The following is an 18,331-nucleotide window of genomic DNA, read 5'->3' as shown; positions in this document are numbered from 1 at the left end:
TAAAATGTCTGTGGGCTTAGCCTGGCAGGAGGGGCCAGGTCCACACTGTATAAAGAGATCAAGGCTTTCTCAGCATGGTAGACTCTAGGGTGTCTGTCTGCAGGGAAAGGGCCTGGGGGAATCGTGCTGTGAAATGAATTAAAGCCTGTTCTGCAACCTTCATAACTGCCCTTCTCACCCTGCCAGGCTACGGAATAATGTCCATGTTTCGCTCCAGTTCATCCTGTCCTCTCATTGGACAGGGGAGAGAAATGGCTGCAGAGGAGCCAGTTCAGGTGGGTATTATCAGGGGGTTGCTGGTGGGTTCCTGCAGGAGGAAGAGTGGCAGCAAATACATGGGAAATGGGAAGGTTTGCACAGTCTGGTTTGGAGGTTGGAGCAGGGCAGGAAATGCACAGGGAAGAGAAAGGGAGAAGGACAGGGTGTGCTAAACCTGCTGAGAGTTATATAATAAGTGGCCTAGATTCTAGGAACAGACCCATGAAGTTCGGAGGTGGAAATGCTCTAGTTTGTGGAGCAGAAAATAACCCAGCTCCATGGGGCTGGGAAAACTGACCAGACTTATAGTGCTGGAGCCCAACCTGCCTAACCAGCGGCTGCTGTGAGAGATGAAAAGGGCACTCACCAGTGAGACTTAGGGGAGATTCCCCTCCCTTCACATCCAGCTCTTCAGAATGGGGAGGGTGTTGGGCTTCCTACCAGGGAGCTGTCCCTGGACCCTGCTAGGGGCTCCATCTCCTGAATCAGTCAGTGGCTAGTAGGTGTGTGATGGCTCTGCTGGGAGAGGGGAGGGGCTCTCTCTTCGTCCCCTCCCCCTGGTGTTTCCTGTATGCTCTGAGCAGGGTGGGGGTGGGACTCTGACTGCAATCCACCCAGAGTTTCTGTTTGGCTCCTGTCCCCCATGTATAGGGGGGCTGTGAGTGGGGCAGCAGGCACTGAGTGTTGGACTCTTGCTCTTTCAGGGGCTGGTGACCTTCGAGGAGGTGGCTGTGTATTTCACCAGGGAAGAGGGGGCTCTGCTGGACCCCACTCAGAGAGTCCTCTACAGGGATGTCATGCAGGAGAACTATGCGAATGTGACCTTGCTGGGTAAGGGTTCCTGTCCCCCCGGTTCTTGGAAGGGGAAAAGAAGAGAGAAGGTTTATACCAGCCCCACAATGCCACCTCTACTCTGCCCTGTTTCAGCATCACCTCATTATGCCAGTGACACATACTACCAGAGACCCTCCCCTGCTGCAGAACACTTTGGGAACAGAGCACAGGAGCAGTATTGCGCAGTGTCAAATATCTCCTGTTTGCTCAAGTAAAACTGAGGGTGAGTTGTGGCATAATCAGCAGAAGCTTCCTAACCCCTGACCTCTCAAACCCTGAGCCTTCTCCGCCCAGACCACAATAATGCTTGGGGTGTAACGAGCAGGCTGCTGGAGTCAGAGCTGCTGGTCCAGGGTTACTTATCACATAGACACTCCGTGATCCTTGAATGCTGGCTGGGGGCATCCAGAGAAGGAAGCTCAGTGGCGGATTTAGCGTTAGTAGGGCCCTGTGCTCAGCTTCATTTTGGGGGTCCCTCCTTGGGACCTAGGCAAGAAAAAAAATTCATCTCCCCCCACCCCCATTTTTCATTCATTTTTTCCTTTATCATCCCCTTATAAGTAATTGGAAGTAAATGAAAATAAAGTGAGGTACCTTGATTGTTTTTGTAGTCTTGAGTTTTCCACAGACCACTTGAAAATCTCTGAGGGTCTCGATGCACCACTTAATGATCTTTCCAAATATTGTTTGTATCATTAGCTAACTATTGTAAAGCATTTTGGATAAGAGCCCTTTATGAAAAAAATGTAAAAAAAAACTTGGGGTGTGGGGTCTGGCCACGATGTAGGTGTGGGAGGGGGCTCGGTATTGGGGTGTGGAGCACTTACCTCGAGCAGCTCCCTTTTGATGTGAGACGTGCAGGTGGGGATGGAGGAGGGTGCAGGAACTCCTGTTTGGTGCTTGGGATGGGGGGTACAGGAGTCAGGGCATGGGGTATGGGAAGGCATGGGGTGTAGGAGGGCTGGGTATGTGAGGGGGTGCAGGAGTCAGGGAGGACAGGGCTGAGGGTGTGGGGGGGTGCAGAAGTCAGGCAGGGGGCTGGGAGTGTGGGCTGGGGTCATGGGGGTGTTCCCAGCCCCCTACCCTGAGTGGCTGACAGAAGGGGGCTGGGGTTGGGACTATCTGATAAGGGAGTGCAGGAACTCTACCCTGATTCCACTCCCTTCCACAAGGCCCCACCCCTGCCTCTTCTTCACCTCCTCCCGTGAGCATGCTGCAGTCCTGCTCCTTCCCCTCCCTCTCAGAGTGACCTGAATGCCAGCAAACAGCTGTTTGGTGGAGGTGGAAGCTCTGGGAGGGAGGGGGACGGACAGGAATATGTCACACTCGGGGGAGGAGGCTGGGGGGAGCTTGGCTGCCAGTGGATGCAGAGACTGCAGCAGGAGCCCCAGGAGCAGGCAGGACCAAGCTTCTGACCCTGCAGCTGCCTGGCCCTGGGGCCTCCTGTCATTGGGGGGACCCCATGCCAGGGCACCCTGTGTTTTACTGTAAATCTGCCTCTGAGGGAGCTCCAGCAGCAGAACATTGAATCTCACCCAGGATTACACATGACACAACTCCTCACTGCTCTGAATTGCACCCCAGCATGTGAAAGTGGCCTTGGTTGGTAGTGACACTTCTTGAGACATGGAGAGTCTTGCTCCCCCATTCTCACATAGCCACTATCTCTCTCAATCTCAGGCTCCTCGGATCTTGGAGTGCATCTTCCTGACGTCACATGACCTAATCCTTATTTTTCACATTCTGCTTTTCCAGACTAATTAGAGGCTGTTGCTCCTGAATTATAGCTTCTAATTGTCCAGTGTTCTCCACACCCAGGGATTTTCCTACTCCTATCCCTTACACTGAACTCATTAGGTTCCCTAGTACATAAGAACGGCCGCACTGGGTCAGACCAAAGGTCCATCTAGCCTAGTAGCCTATCTTCTGACAGTGGCCAATGCCAGGTGCCCCAGAGGGAATGAACAGACCAGGTGATCAACAAGTGATCCATCTCCTGTTCCCCATTCCACAGGTTGCCTGTGTGCTGTGTGAAGAAATACTTCTTTTTGTTTGTTTTAAACCTGCTGCTTGTTAATTTCATTGGGTGATTCCTAGTCCATGTGTTATGAGAAGGAGTAAATAACATTCCCTTATTTACTTTCTCCATACCAGTCATGATTTTATAGAGCTCTCTCATATCCCGCTTTGTTTCTTTTCCAAGTTGAAAAGTCCCCGTCTTTTTAATCTCTCCTTATAAAGAAACTGTTCCATACCCCTAATAATTTTTTTGTTCTTTTCTGAACCTTTTCCAATTCCACTATATCTTCTTTGAGATGGGGCGACCACATCTGCACGCAATATTCAAGATGTGGACATACCGTGGATTTATATAGAGGCAATATGATATTTTCTGTCTTATTATCTATCCCTTTCCTAATGATTCCTAACATTCTGTTTGCTTTTTGACTTCCGCTGCACAATGAGTGGATGTTCTCAGAGAACTATCCACAGCAACTCCAAAATCCGTCTCTTGAGTGGAAACAACTAATTTAGACCCCGTCATTTTATATGTATACTTGGGATTATATTTTCCAAAGGGCTGCAATATGTGTTATCCTGACATTTAGTACTGCAGAGATCCTGCATTCAGTAATATCCCTGCCCTTCCTTTCCTCCCACCCCCCAGCCCATGCTTATTGTTCCCAGCTTCTCCATGACAATCTCATTGTCTCTGGACCTCTTTGTGAGCAAGAAGCAGTGCCAGGGAGACTTTCCCTCGTAGACTTTAAGGTCAGAAGGGACCATTATGATCATCTACACCTCCTGCACAATGCAGGCCACAGAATCTCACCCACCCACTCCTGTAACAAACCACTAATCTGTGTCTGAGTTATTAAAGTCCTTGAACCGTGGTTTAAAGACCTCAAGGTGCAGAGAATCCTCCAGCAAGTGACCTGTGCCCCATGCTGCAGAGGAAGGCGAAAAACCTCCAGGACCTCTGCCAATCTGCCCTGGAGGAAAATTCCTTCCTGACCCCAAATATGATGATCAGCTAAACCCTGGGCATGTGGGCAAGACTCACCAACCAGCACCCAGGAAAGAATTCTTTGTAGTAACTCAGATCCCCACCCATCTAACATCACATCACAGACCTCTGGGAATATTTACATACTAATAATCAAAGATCAATTGCCAAATTAGGCTATCTTCTGTCTGGAGTCTTCAATTTCTGGGACGTGGATTTACTTTCTCTGTGTTTCAGGAGACTGAAATTGAATGTCTGTGACATTAACCACAGTGCAGTCTGGACTGTTGAACAGCTCTGTTCCCTTAGTTCCCCAGCCTGAGGTGCCTTTTTACTGTGAGAATGGACACTGCTGGGCAGGTAACACACAAGTCTCCAGCATGTAACTTGCTCCCAACTTCACAGTATTGAGTGCTGCTAGTCAGTGACTCACAAATTACAGTACACCACTGGAAAACCCCAGAAAATTCTCTGGTCCTAGACTTTCCCCCCCAGAAATGTGCATCTTGTCCTGTCCAGAACACTACTGAACAATGCAAGCTCATATGAAGTCTGTCATTTCATCAGTGGAAAATGACATGCGCCAGCCTTGTTATCCCAAATATGATTTTCAACACACTTTAATCCAAACACACTGGTTATATAAAACAATAAAACACGATTGTTAACTACCAAAAAAAAAAAAAAAAGATTTTAAATCACTACAAATAATGAGGCATAAAAGTCAGAATTGTTTACAAAAGAAATGCAAGACAAAACAAACTAATGTCTAAGTTAACAAGCTAAAATGGATACAAAGCAAATGTTTCTCTCACTATATGCTGAGACAGGCTGGCTTTCCTTTCAGCCAGGATACCCCCTAAACTGCCGCTACCGCCCAATTTCAGTCCTTTGTACTAGAAACAGCTTCAGTTCTCAGCCGAGTCATGACAGGCTGTCTGTTGTAGAGAAGAGCTTCAAGTGTCCCTGTGATGGAATGTAAATGTCGTCTTTACGCCTTCCCCTTGCCAGAGAACGGCTATTTGATCAGTATTTGCCTTGCTGTCTTTGAGGAACTGGTCTGTGGGTGTTCCCCAGAATTGGAACTTTTTCAGTAATATCATACAGTAAAATCTCATAATCTTACATACGGTGTTTCTACACATTTTAACAGGAGGATAATATTCAGTAGATTGTGTTTTCAAATGATACCTCGAAAGCCATACAGTGATAAATGAAGGGGAGGGAAGGGAGTTCCCTTTTATAAACACCCAGCCAGCCAGTTAGCTGTAAAATCCCTTTTGGTGTCTGTTCTCTGCATGCTTTACTTGTAAAGGGTTAACAAGCCCACAGGTAAAAGAAAAGCAGTGGACACCTGACCAAAAGAGCCAATAGAAAGGCTAGAACTTTTTAAAATGGAAAATAAATTTTCCCTTTGTCTGTTCTCCGGAGAAGGCGACACAGAGTAGCAATGCTGTGTAAGGCTTGAAGCAGGTATGAAAATTCATCTTCCATACCTAGAAGAAATTATTTGGATAGGGAATATTTAGACAGACACAATCAGGTTTATTTTTTATTTTGGCTTTTGGATTTCCTCTGTGCTATCCCAGATGTGTGTGCTTGCTTGTAAGCTTTAAGTTCAACCCCCAAGAAAGCAATTTTGGGTGCTACTTTTTTGTTTGTTTTGTTTTGTTTCTTTTAAGATCTAGCAAAAGGCCTAAGTTCCAGATGTATTGTTTTCCTTTTAGTTTTTAAAAAAAATTACCTTTTTTAAGAACAGGATTGGATTTTTGGTGTCCTAAGAGGCTTGTGCATGTTGTTTGATTAGCTGGAAGCCACAGCTATTTTTTTTTGTCAGCTCTTCCCTGTGTGTGTGTGTATGTGTGCGTGTGTGCGCGTGCGTGCGTGCATGTGTGCGTGTTCCACAGGGAGGAATTCCCAAGTGCTCCTTCCTGGGTCCAAATTTTTTTTTTTTGTTTGTTTTTTCTTCATTTACCAAGCCAAGGTCAGAGAGCAGCTGTAACCTTGGGAGTTTAATACAAGCCTGGAGTGGCAAGTATTAATTTTTAGAATCCTTTCTGGCCCCTACTTTTGACACTCAGAGTGACAGAGTGGGGATTCAGCCCTGACACATACTATGTACAAAATTGATCATAATTTTGTAGAAGAGTGAACATGGGGTACAAATTGACACAGTGTCTGGCTATATGTTTTCCTAGCAGACATGTGGGTATTTCAATCCCTCAGAAGCAGAGTGTTTGACATCTTCCATGATGTGGGGAGCTGGCCCTGGGAATTCACTGGTTTATTAAGTGTGACATTGTGTGGAATTGTGAGACACTTTATATTATTATTTTTATTATTAATACCAATATGATAAAAATGCAACAAATCATGCTAGATATGCCATGTAAGGTGTCAGTGAAAATGTTATGATTTTCCAAGTATGATAATTTTGTTTCTATCTTTGTATCTCCTTTGTATTGTGAGTTATAGATATGTAGGGTATCTCTGTATTTCCAGACTTGTGCAGTGTTTCTGGGTGACACCCCCAAACATATTGGCATCAGCGCTGCCCAGCCTGTTGGATGGCCCATCAGCTGTACAATGAGCCCATGGAAAGATACACCAAGGGGATACACCTATTGAATCAGCAAGACATGCAGGGTATGCCTGTGTGCTGAGACCTCCAAAGTTTTTCCATGCCGTTTGCTTTGAAGCTTGTGTTTGGGACACAGGAAGTACAAGCCACATGGCAAAAGGAATATAAAAGGCAGCTGTATCATCTCCATTTTGTCTTCATTCCCTCTTCCTACCTCTGGAGCAACTTCTTTACAAACTGAAGCCTTGAACAAAGGATTGAATGATGTGGGTGTGTTCCAGACAGACTTTCAAACCAGCAACTCAGCAATACTGCTAAGAACCAGATATATAGATTTCTAAATGTATCTGACTGCTTTCCCATTTAACAACTCCCTTCTTTCTTTCATTTAAACCTTTAGTTTAGATGCTAAAGGATTGGCTGGCAGCAAGGTATTTGGGTAAGATCCAAACCAATAGTGACTGGTACTGTGGCTGACCCTTTGGGGTCAGAAGAACATTTTTTGTCTGCGTGCAGAGTTTTTAAATAACCTTTCACTGTACTGGACCTAGGTGCTGATTGGGAGTCAGAGAATTCAATAAAGGGGGCTGTGTGATTTCTTTTTTCAGTTTCTCGATAACCAGTGTGGGGGATCAGAAGCACAGTTAGTGACTGGTCAGTGAATTTAACTTCAGTGTTAACCACCAGTTTTGGGAGCATCTGCTGTCCCTTTTTCAGCCTGCCCTGATCTTGGCTTTTTCAGTGAGGACTGCCCCAGGCACACCAGGTCACACTAAGCACTGAAATTAAATTAATAGTGTTTTTTATGACCCAGTCTTATGAAATCTACTGAACTCCTTTGTTTTCTTTTATCTGAGCAGGGTTTCTCATTTTCCAGCGTGATGTGATCTCCCAGCTGGAACAAGGGGAAGAGCCGTGAGTCCCAGACCTCCAGGGCTCTGAGGAAGGAGAGATCCTGAGATCTCCCTGCACAGGTGAGGAAACGTTAAACCAACTCAGAATCTGTAAGTGCCTGAAGGGAACATCTGGGATGCCCAACAAAGCTCTTAGGAAGTCTCTCAGTTCATTATTGTCCGTAACAGGGGTTGCATCCTCAGGGTAAATATAGCTCAAGGCTTCCTATAGATCCTAGCAGACACCGGCCAGTAGCTTCCTTCCTTCCGCCTGCGAAGTTGGGTGGGATGTGAAGGCTGAATTGATCCCCTTCTCTCTCCTGTTTGGGGGAGTTGAGTTCCTGATTTTTATTTGACCTCTCTCCAGCACTTGTTTTCGTTTGGCCTTCCCCTTTCCATCTCTGTTTGAGGTTTCTGTCTCTATTGCAGCGGGTGATGCAATGGTAGGTGAGAAAGAGGAGCAGAATTCTCAGCAGGGAAATGTTGAGCAAGTGGATAAATGCAGAGAATTATCACAAAGAATGTAAATGAATGTGTCCAGGAGTCATGAGCAGAGAAGACCCTGTGAGATTCAGGACAGACCAGAAAAAGAGAAGGGAAACCAGCCAGGGGAGAAAATGGATACATTTATTTCCTGTCAGGGAACTCAGAAGGGCCTTAAGGAAACCAGAACACAGCAGGAAATCCTCATGGAAAAGCAAAAAATTACATGCACACAGTGTGGGAGAAACTTATCTCAAAGATCATACCTTATTAGGCATCAGAGAATCCACACAGGGGACAAGCCCTATGAATGCTGTGAGTGTGGAAAATTCTTCACTCAAAGATCAGCCCTTACTCAACATGAGAAAATCCTCACGGGGAGAAACCCTATGAACGCCGTGAGTGTGGGAAAAACTTCACTCACATATCAAGTCTTTATCAACATCAGAGAATCCACACAGGGGCAAACCCTATGAATGCTGCGAGTGTGGAAAATGCTTCACACAGGGATCAGCCCTTATTAGGCATCAGAGAATCCACACAGGGACAGGCCTTATGAATGCTGTGAGTGCAGGAAAACCTTCAGTCGCAGCTCACATCTTATTGGGCATCAGAGAATCCACACAGGGGAGAGATCCTATGAATGCAGTGAGTGCAGGAAAACCTTCAGTCACAGCTCAAATCTTATTCAGCATCACAGAATCCACACAGGAGAGAAGCCATATGAATGCCGTGAGTGCGGGAAAACCTTCACTCAAAGATCAGGCCTTTTTCACCATCAGAAAATCCACACAGGTGTGAGAACAATCTCAGCCCTTTCTAAAGATTGGAGAATCCACACAGGGGAGAGATCCTATGAATGCCATAAGTGCAGGAAAACCTTCAGTCGCAGCTCACACCTTATTCGGCATCAGAGAATCCACACAAGGGAGAAGCCCTATGAATGCCATGAGTGTGGGAAATGCTTCACTAGCAGCTCAGACCTTTTTGTACATCAGAGAATCCACACAGGGGAGAGACCCTATGAATGCTGCGAGTGTGGAAAATGCGTCACTCACGGATCAGCCCTTATTCGGCATCAGAGAATCCACACAGGGGAGAGATCCTATGAATGCAGTGAGTGCGGGAAAACCTTCAATCACAGCTCAAACCTTATTCGGCATCAGAGAATCCACACAGGGAAGAGGCCCTATGAAAGCAATGAGTGTGGGAAATCCTTCTTTTAGCACTCAACCTATCTTAGCCACCAGAGAATCTGCAAGGGAGGTCAACACCATAAAAACCTCTGGGGCTATCCATACTTTTTTTTCTTTAATACTTTTTCCTGATTCCCACATAGTAACTTTTAAAGCTGTTTGAACTGTTTGCAGCACTGATATCCCTCAGCTTGTTTAGATGAGTGGCCCATTTTTCTTTTTGCAGTTTGCCCAGTTTTGAAGTGGGCCCATTTGTCCTTTCTATCAACTCTGTTGTCCCATGAGTAATTCGAGTGTGCCCTTCCGATCAGGAGCCAAGGAGCATCACATTTATAGCATGCCTCCTATTACAAAGTTATTGTTAGAGTCACCAATGATACAGATTGTATCATTGCCAGTTCTGACGTTGCTCTGGATTGTGCTGAAGAGCAGTTATATTGGTACCTTTTCAAATTATATTTAAATGAAGAGGAGCAGGACAGGGGGAAAAAGTGTCATTTCAGCCTCTGTGATGCTGGAAGGAGATGGAGTGGCTCAGAGATTCCCTCCTTCCCCATAACTGCAGAACTGTTACTTTTTTTCTGAGCTATGCAGAGTTAATCTTCATCACGTTCTATCCATCCACTTCTCAACATGTCATGTAATGAAGCATTCTCCATTGTCTGTGCTTGGAGATGATGCTTTGACTTCTTTAATCCTATATCAGAGTCGCTATGACTGGAGATGAAAGTATCAAAGGCCTGGAAGGGGAATTCAAATGGATCCCAAACACAGTGTGATTATTGGGAGTTTAAATCCCAGGTTCCATCTATTGGTAAAGCCACTTCTGGCAAGGTGGCTGTTCTGTCCCCCATTATGGGAATGCTAGGATACTAAAAATTTTGTAAATAGCATAACTGACTATTGAGACAGTGCTCAGTGAAGCTGGTTTAAATGGATCAGAGGAGAAAGTGAAAAGGAAAAATCTCTTGTCCTGATTGTGAATAATGAGATATAAACTGCTCTGGAGTTTCACTCCACAATTTCGTTGTTATGTATTCTATCTCTCTGTGATGTGGGTTTCTATCTTCCTTGAAGGCTCTTTGGTCACCCAGTTGGATATTAATACAGTTTGTTAGGATGTAGCTCAGATTTACTGGAGAATTTAAGACAAATGACTATTTGCTAAGGTCATCATTTTTTCACTTCAGCTTTGATTTTCCCCACCCCTCCATGATGACATGAAGAAAGTTCAAGTGCAGTTCTGTCGACAGGAGAGAACTTTCCAATTTACTGGACATGCTAACAAAGAAACAGTGGTGATTTAAAATCTCCACTCAGAAATGGTGAACAACTGCAGAACCCCAACTAACTGAAGGAAGTGCATATGATCACACTGTAGTTCAATTTTTTAAGTCAATATGTTCCGGGGAGAGAATTCCACTGTAAGTGGTTTTGAACTAGGCAAAATGTCCATGTATTTGGTTCCCAAAGCATTTGTAAGCCAGGCCCCACAGAAGATCTCTCTTAGCTAATCCTATCTTATGGGAGATGCTGCCCTTCAAGATGCAGATGTTGAGGAAATAGAAGTGGGTTTTTTTGTTGAATTTATGCTTTGTAGTTGGTAAAAAAGTGTATAAAATTAAATCAGTGTTGGGAAATCTTATAGCTGCAGATAAATAGCTATTTTTTAATAGAAACACCAGCTCTTGTAACTTGTAACAGGGATTCTGTTCCAGACCTCTATCCAGCCTTTGACTGGAACTGTGCCACTAAATTAAAAAAAAGCTGGGCGTGTTTTGGGAAGCCATTCCTCACTAACACTGCTGAGATTTGAAGTGGTTTTGTAAAGGATTGTACTTCAGAGAACTGTAAATTTACCCTAACCAAGGCCAAGGATTTGGAAAGAACTTGAAAGAGTACACACTCAGTTCTTGGTTTCCATCCCAGTAAAAGCAGCTATGGTGATGAATGACCCGAGGAAAATTGTTTGTACAATTCCACTTCCTGGTGCAGTGTCACTGATTACAGTTCCAGAGGATACCAGGGTTAGTCTGAGAACAATCATTCTTCACTGTTTGGATCCAAAGAGAGAGTACTTCAGAGGATGTTCCTTCCTCATGGATCCCAAACTGGCTGCCTGATTAGGTAACAAGAACTTTCAGGCTGTAGAAATGATGGTAACCAAGGAGGCAATGAATGTGTCAGGCTCTAGTTTCAGACTTCTGGATACTCGCATGTTGAGTCCTGATTCCATGGTTTTGTGTGTAATGCTGTGGCTACACAATAAAGCTGATGTTGGCACAGCTGCACCAATGTAGCTGCACTGCTGTAGCGCTGCTATTACAGATGCTCCAAGCCAATGTGTCATAAACAGATGGTAAAGGGTTAAAAAGTTCACCTAGCCTAGCTAACACCTGACCAGAGGAACCAATGGGGGAACAAGATGTTTCAAAAGGAAGGAGGGAAGTTTTTCCTTTGTTTTAGAGTCTCAGTTTCAGCTGGAGTGAAAAAGATCAAGGAACCAGCCTTTTATCAGAGTAGTAAGTTTTAGAAAGGAATAAATAGGCTTATGTTTATTTCTTTGTAACCTGTCTTATGCAATTAGAGGTAGAATCAAATTGGATATTTTTTGTGTAACTAAATTTGTGCCCAGGAGAACATCCTCTGTGTTTTGAAACTGTTTGTGAGAGTAGCTGGTATGCTCATCTCTCCCAGAGGGTTTTCTTTTGCCTTTCTTTTCTTTAATTAAAAGCCTTTTTCTTAATACTTGTTTGATTTGTCCTTGTTTTTTTAGATCCAAGGGGGTTGGATCTGGATCCACCAGGAGTTGGTGGGGGAAAGGAAGGAGGATGGTTAATTTTTCCTTGTTTTAAGATCCAAGGGGTTTGGATCTGAGTTCACCAGGGAATTGGGGAAGTTTCTCAAGGCTACCCAAGGAAGGGAGTGCTTGTGAATGGTGGCAGCGATACCAAATCTAAGCTGGTAATTAAGCTTAGAAGTGTCCATGCAGGTCCCCACATCTGTACCCTAATGTTCAGAGTGGGGGAGGAACCTTGACACAATGGTAGAGATCTCTCCCGTCAGACTTTATTAGTCCAGCCCCTGCAAGTGACGGTGGCTTTGTTGGCAGGAGAAGCTGTCCCACTCATGTAGCGCTATCTACACAGGGGATTAGGGCTGTGTAACTACATTGTTCAGTGGTGTGGATTTTTACTGATAAATGTTTTTAGTGTAGACCAGACAGTTTTATCTTGTGTTTTATGCATTTACATCACTTCTCCTATACCTTCTTCTACTTTGAAAGCCCTCGGAAGCGGCGCAGGAAGGAATGCGCCAGTGCTCTCCACTCCGGACTACCCGCACCATAAAGAAGCCTGTGCAGTGCCTGGAGGCAGAAGACGTGGACCTGAGTGCACAGGCACTTCAGGCCCTGTCCTCCCTCCTCCAGGGGCAGGTGGAGAACCCCTGCAGGGACCCAGTGCAGTCCTGGCCAAAAGAACTCCAGCACCACCCTACGGAGGTTGGCCAGGAAGCCCGGGGCCGGGACCAGGGTGTTGAGCCGGTACCAGAGCATGGACAGGACGAGTTGATTGAGCACCAGTGCCCTCCCTCGAAGGGAAAGGCACCGGAGGAGTCCTGTCCATTTCCGGAGCCACTCCGCCACCCTGCCCTGCAAACCTTGCCAGTTCTCCGGCGGAGACAGATGCTTGGCGGAAAGGTAAACGCCGAGAGAGAGCAGCGAACCCACGATCCACTGGAAGGCCTGAAGCACGGGTGGGAGGGAGCTCACCTGTCACCCATCCCCGACCACCAGGCCAGAACTCTTGACCCAGTTGACCCGGGCGGAGGAGGCCACCGAGTACACCGCCTGGCAAGCCTCCACCCGCGCCAAGTCGCCCGGGTCCTGGACTACGAGGAGCACATCGTAGGCGTACGCAGACAGGACCAGCCCCAGCTCCGGCTCCCAAAGCACCAACCCCGTCAACCTCCTGTGGTGTCTGTATCTATTGTCTTTCCGGGAAGTGGGTGGGCAAAGCCTGCCCACTGCTAAAGGATCCTCCCCCAGCCTAAGGGGAGGACCCACAGGACCTCAGAAACCCACTGATTACGGGGAACAACTAATAAAAGAACAGGGACAGGAGTGCGGTCAAAGGGTCATAAGAAAGGAACCTGATGGGGACACCGAGCAGAGAACCCCGGACAGTGCCCACTGCTCCTCGAAGACATCAAGGGAGCCAGTGGACACCGCCCAAAGGAACTCCGCCCGGATGCGTGAACGGACCATGGAGCGGAAACAAGCCCCACACTCACCGGAGTATCCATCGGCCAACCTCCTCTCCCTGGTTGTGTGGATGGCCTTTTTAGCCAGGGCGAGGAGGAGGTTGACCAGGAAGGCCCGGGACTTTGTGGGGCCACGGATAGGGAGTGCGTAGAGAAGGAGGTGAGGGAAAAAGTGCAGCCAGAAACGTAAGAGGATGTTAATGAGGAGCCGGTGTAGGGGCTGCAACCTGGCGCACTCTAAGTAAATATGCGCCAGGGTCTCTCTCATGCCGCAGAAAGGGCAGGTGTCCGGGACAGGAGTAAACTGCGCCAAGTACACGCCCGTGCTTACGGCCCCATGAAGGAGCCACCAACTGATATCCCCGGTGGGCCTCGGGACCAGGGTAGAGTATAGGCTGGCCCACTGGGGTTCCTCACCCTCCAGAGGTGGCAGGAGGTCCCGCCACTTTGTATTGAGGCGGGACACGAGAGTGAGGAAGTGAAGGGTGTGGAGCACAAGTGTGTAGAGTTGTTTCCTTGGCGCAGTTTGAAAACGGACCGGCTGCAGATCGTGCAGCCGGCTTGCAGAGAAGGGGCGGGGGAGCCAGTCGGGCCTACGGGGCAGGGGCCGATGAAAAGATCCGGATGGCTCGGGGTGGGAGGTGGGCGGGGCGTGCCCTCCTGCAGGACCCGGTCGAGGTAGGCCCGAGCAGTGGGCGGCAAAGCGGCCTCCACCTCCTGGAGTACGCGCCGGGGAGTACAAGGTCTGGAGAGCCCCATGCGTTGAGCGAGCCTCAGGGGACCCAGCCAGCCTCCCCGGTCATAGCACAGGAGATTTCCGACCCTGGTAGCTTCCGCCAGGACCAACCTCTGGCGCACCGCGGGGGACTCCGCCACCTGCACACGAAGCTGGGGATTGTGTAGCAGGTGCTCCGCAAGGAGGTCGGCCCCCTCAGTGGCCGCCACGGACCTGGTCGCAGAGAACAGCTTCCAGGTCCGGAGGAGGTCCTGGTAGAAGACCGGCAGCCCAGAAAGATCTCACGGAAGACCCCTCGGTTCGAGATAAAGGAGCTGCTGGTCATATCGGAGCCCTCGGAAGCGGCGCAGGAAGGCGTGCGCCAGGGCTCTCCATGCTGGACTACCCGCACCATAAAGGAGCCTGTGCAGTGCCTGGAGGCAGAAGACGTGGACCTGAGTGCGCAGGCACTTCAGGCCCTGCCCTCCCTCCTCCAGGGGCAGGTGGAGTACCCCTGCAGGGACCCAGTGCAGTCCTGGCCAAAAGAACTCCAGAACCAGAACTTCCGGAGGTCGGCCAGGAAACCCGGGGCCGGGGCCAGGGTGTTAAGCCAGTACCAGAGCATGGGCAGGACTAGCTGGTTGAGCACCAATGCCCTCCCTTGAAGAGAAAGGCACCGGAGGAGTCCTGTCCACTTCCGGAGCCGCTCCGCCACCCTGCCCTGCAAACCTTGCCAGTTGTCCGATGGAGATGGATGCATGGTGGAAAGGTAAACGTCGAGATAGAGCAGTGGACCCGCACTCCACCGGATGGCCTGAAGCGTGAGTGGGACGGAGCCTGCCTGCCACCCGTCCCCAACCACCAGGCCAGAGCTCTTGACCCAGTTGACCCGGGCGGAGGAGGCCGCCGAGTACACTGCCTGGCAGGCCTCCACCTGGGTCCTGGACTACGAGGAGCACATCATCGGTGTACGCACACAGGACCAGCGCCAGCTCCGGCTCCCGAAGCACCAACCCCGTCAACCTCCTGTGGTGTCTGTAGCAGGGTGCTTACCCTGCTCCTGCCCTGAAGGGCTTAAAACAACCCTGGGGGAAGGTTGTGGCTGGGAGCTACTAAGCTGGACTGATTGGAAAGTGGCTGCACCTGGGCCACGCCCCAGTTAGGCCACAGCTGGCCTGTATAAAGAGGGTGGGAGCCAGGAGCTCAGAAGTCTTCCTCTCCCTGTAGAGGGAGATGGGCCTGGCTGTAAGGAGCTGGATGCAGGGTACCTGAATGGAGCAGGGCTGGGGAAAGGCAGAGGAGCTGGGGAGTTCCAGCCTGGAAAGCCCCAGGCTGCGGCCTAGCATTGGGCCAACGGGTACTGGGGGTTGCAGAGGGCAGCCCAGGAGTAGGCAAAGGCACCAGGTCCAAACCCAACTTTGCCAGTGATGAGTAGGCTGATACTGCGGTTTGCCTCAGGGTGTGGGGGCTAGACAATGACTGGCAGTAGCTATATACTGAGGCGAGGTGGGGATAAGAGGGTCGGGGTTCCCCAAGGAGGGGAGTTCCTAAGACTGAGGGGGTTACTATCAGGGGGCAGCACCCTATGTAAAAGGGCACTGGGTCCAGGGAAGGACACAGGGGCCAGAGGACAGGTGGATCACCGGCCTGCAGAGGGCGCTTCAGAGCTGGAACGAGCTAAATCCCTGGAATCACCAGCAGGAGGTGTTGCAGGGGTGAGTCCGCTCCTTTACACATAGATAATAAAACGGAAAATATCATATTGCCTCTATATTAATCCATGGTACACCCACATCTTCAATACTGTGTGCAGATGGTGTCACCCCATCTCAAAAAAAGATATATTGATATTCGAAGAGGTTCAGAAAAAGGTCAAAAAAATAAGGGGTATGGAACAGTTTCTGTATGAGGAGAGATTAAAAAGACTGGGACTTTTCAGCTTGGAAAAGAGATGAAGGGGGGATATGAGAGAGGTCTATAAAATTATGAGTGGTGTGGAGAAAGTAAGTTAGGAAACGTTATTTACTCCTTCACATAACAGAAGGACTAGGAATCACCCAATTAAATCAATAGGCAGGAGGTTTAGAACAAACAAAATGAATTATTTCTTCAAACAACGCACAGTCAACCTGTGGAACTCTTTGATAAAGGATGTTGTGAAGGCCAAGATTATAACAGGGTTCCAAAAAAGAACACGATAAATTCACGGAGGACAGGCCCATCAGTGGTTATTAGCCAGGATGCACAGGGATGGTGTCCCTAACCTCTGTTTGCCATAAGCTGGGAATGGGCGATGAAATGAATAACTTGACAATTACCTGTTCTGTTCATTTCCCTCCAGGGCACCTGGCATTTGGTTACTGTCAGAAGACAGAATACTGGGCTAGATGGACCTTTGGTCTAACTCAGTACGGACGTTGTTATGTGCTAGGGAACCTAATGAATCTAGTGTAATGGGAAGGAGTAGGAAAATCCCTGGGTGTGGAGAACACTGGTGAAATGAGAAGCTATAATTCAGAAGCAACAGACTTTAATTCAGTGGTCCCCAACCTTTTTGTGGCCAGTAGCACATTCATGTTTTTAGAAGAGTGTTGCAGGCACCAACAATTTTTCAAGGCTTATTTTGTATTTGTACATTCAATAATATGAAAAACATTATATTTAATATTACATAATATATGAATCCATAAGATAAAAAAGATAATTTTACATATAAAAGGTATTATATTTGGCAATTACTCTCACTTTACCATGTGAATTTGCTCTTTTTGTATGTACCTGTAAGAAAAATTAAGGAGTTTTTACAAAATAAATATCAGTTTTCATCTTATTTATTTAAAAATGATAAAACATTGTTGAACTGCTCGTCCAAATATATTTATTATTCTTACTTTAACATAGCCAGTTATGGTTAATTAAAAATATTCTTTGTATTGTTACTTGTATCTGGATTTCAATAAACAAACAAACATGAAAAAAAGTTAAACAAGCTAATCATATGTGCTCGTCAGCATTTAATGGAAAATAGGTATCAAGTCATGTGTTTTTTCTAAAAGTCAGTGTGGTTTTTGGCACTGTATTCCTTCAGCCAATTTTCTATAGTTGGGAGAGTAGGATGATATTCCCGTTCATAAGCAATCATGAAGATGGGCATCTGTAAACCAAGATCTGTATTTTGATTTTATGATGTTCATTGTTGAAAACAGAACTTTGCATAGATAAATGGAATCAAAATAAAATCTTATTTTGTATACTACACTTTTTAAAGCAGGAATTTTTTCAGTCAACCAGATTCCAAAAGTTTTCCTCTGTTGCACAGGATTTTAGAACAATATCATTTTGAAGGTTAAAATCTCCAGTTCCACGTCTTCTGTTCTTACTTGAATGAGACTCGCAATTGATGTAACATTTCTGTTACCTCTATTTGGCAAGTAAAAGGATTTACAAGAAAGGCAACTACAGGCTCAATGATGGTGAACTATTGAAATCTCTTTTCAAATTGTTTCAGAAGTGTTGAATGTGAATAATAAATGGTGATGGGTTAAAATCACTGTCACATATGATTTTCTTCATACTTGGGAAATGCATGAGAGTTTTCATCTTCATGTGTGACAGCCACAAGATCAGTTTTGCTTTGAATGATTTTACAGAACCTGTCATCTGAGCTACATGTTTGTCTTTTCCCTGGAGCTCAAGATTTAAAATATTCAATTTGTCAGTGATGTCAGCAAGAAAAGCCAAGTCCATTAACCAGCTGGAGTCCTCTAGTTGCTCTAAGTTCTGATTTGTGGACTTCACAGATTCTTTGATCTCTTCAATTAGGCTTAAACGTGCAAGAACTTTACCTTTGCTCAGCCATTGTATTTCTGTGTGCAAGATAAGATCAGATTGTTTATCATCATCATCTTCCAACAGGGCCTTAAAAAGTCAGTGTTGCAAAGGTTTCACTCAAATAGAATTAATTATTTTATTAACAACATTCAGGATCTGTTGGAAAGAAAGAATTTTGACACACTGAACTTCTTGGTGGATAATGCAATGATAAGACAAAGTTTGGAAAGGATTCATTCTTCTTACAGAGTGCAACGAAACCACTGGCGC

The 18,331-nt window shown here is 46.8% G+C and overlaps 2 protein-coding genes and 1 long non-coding RNA gene across 5 annotated transcripts in view; 2 read left to right on the top strand and 1 right to left on the bottom strand.

Moving 5' to 3' along the window:
* The window catches only part of LOC115642642 (zinc finger protein 436-like), a 936,374-nt gene that overhangs the window by 353,551 nt on the left and 564,492 nt on the right, over positions 1–18,331 (bottom strand). The window lies entirely within an intron of this gene.
* On the top strand, positions 1,010–7,611 carry LOC115642670. The gene is made up of 3 exons (XR_003998227.1): positions 1,010–1,089; positions 5,052–5,061; positions 7,601–7,611. It is a non-coding gene; the product is annotated as an uncharacterized LOC115642670 (long non-coding RNA).
* LOC115642614 (zinc finger protein 3-like) lies at positions 8,009–9,557 on the top strand. Its single transcript, XM_030546253.1, has 3 exons — positions 8,009–8,016; positions 8,601–8,851; positions 8,900–9,557. Exons 1-3 carry the CDS (start codon positions 8,009–8,011, stop codon positions 9,280–9,282), a joined length of 642 nt encoding a protein of 213 aa, XP_030402113.1. The 3' UTR covers positions 9,283–9,557.

Source organism: Gopherus evgoodei, unplaced genomic scaffold (genome assembly GCF_007399415.2).
Source record: "Gopherus evgoodei ecotype Sinaloan lineage unplaced genomic scaffold, rGopEvg1_v1.p scaffold_43_arrow_ctg1, whole genome shotgun sequence".
Classification (NCBI taxonomy): domain Eukaryota; kingdom Metazoa; phylum Chordata; order Testudines; family Testudinidae; genus Gopherus; species Gopherus evgoodei.
This window is presented reverse-complemented; position numbering and strand designations above follow the sequence as displayed.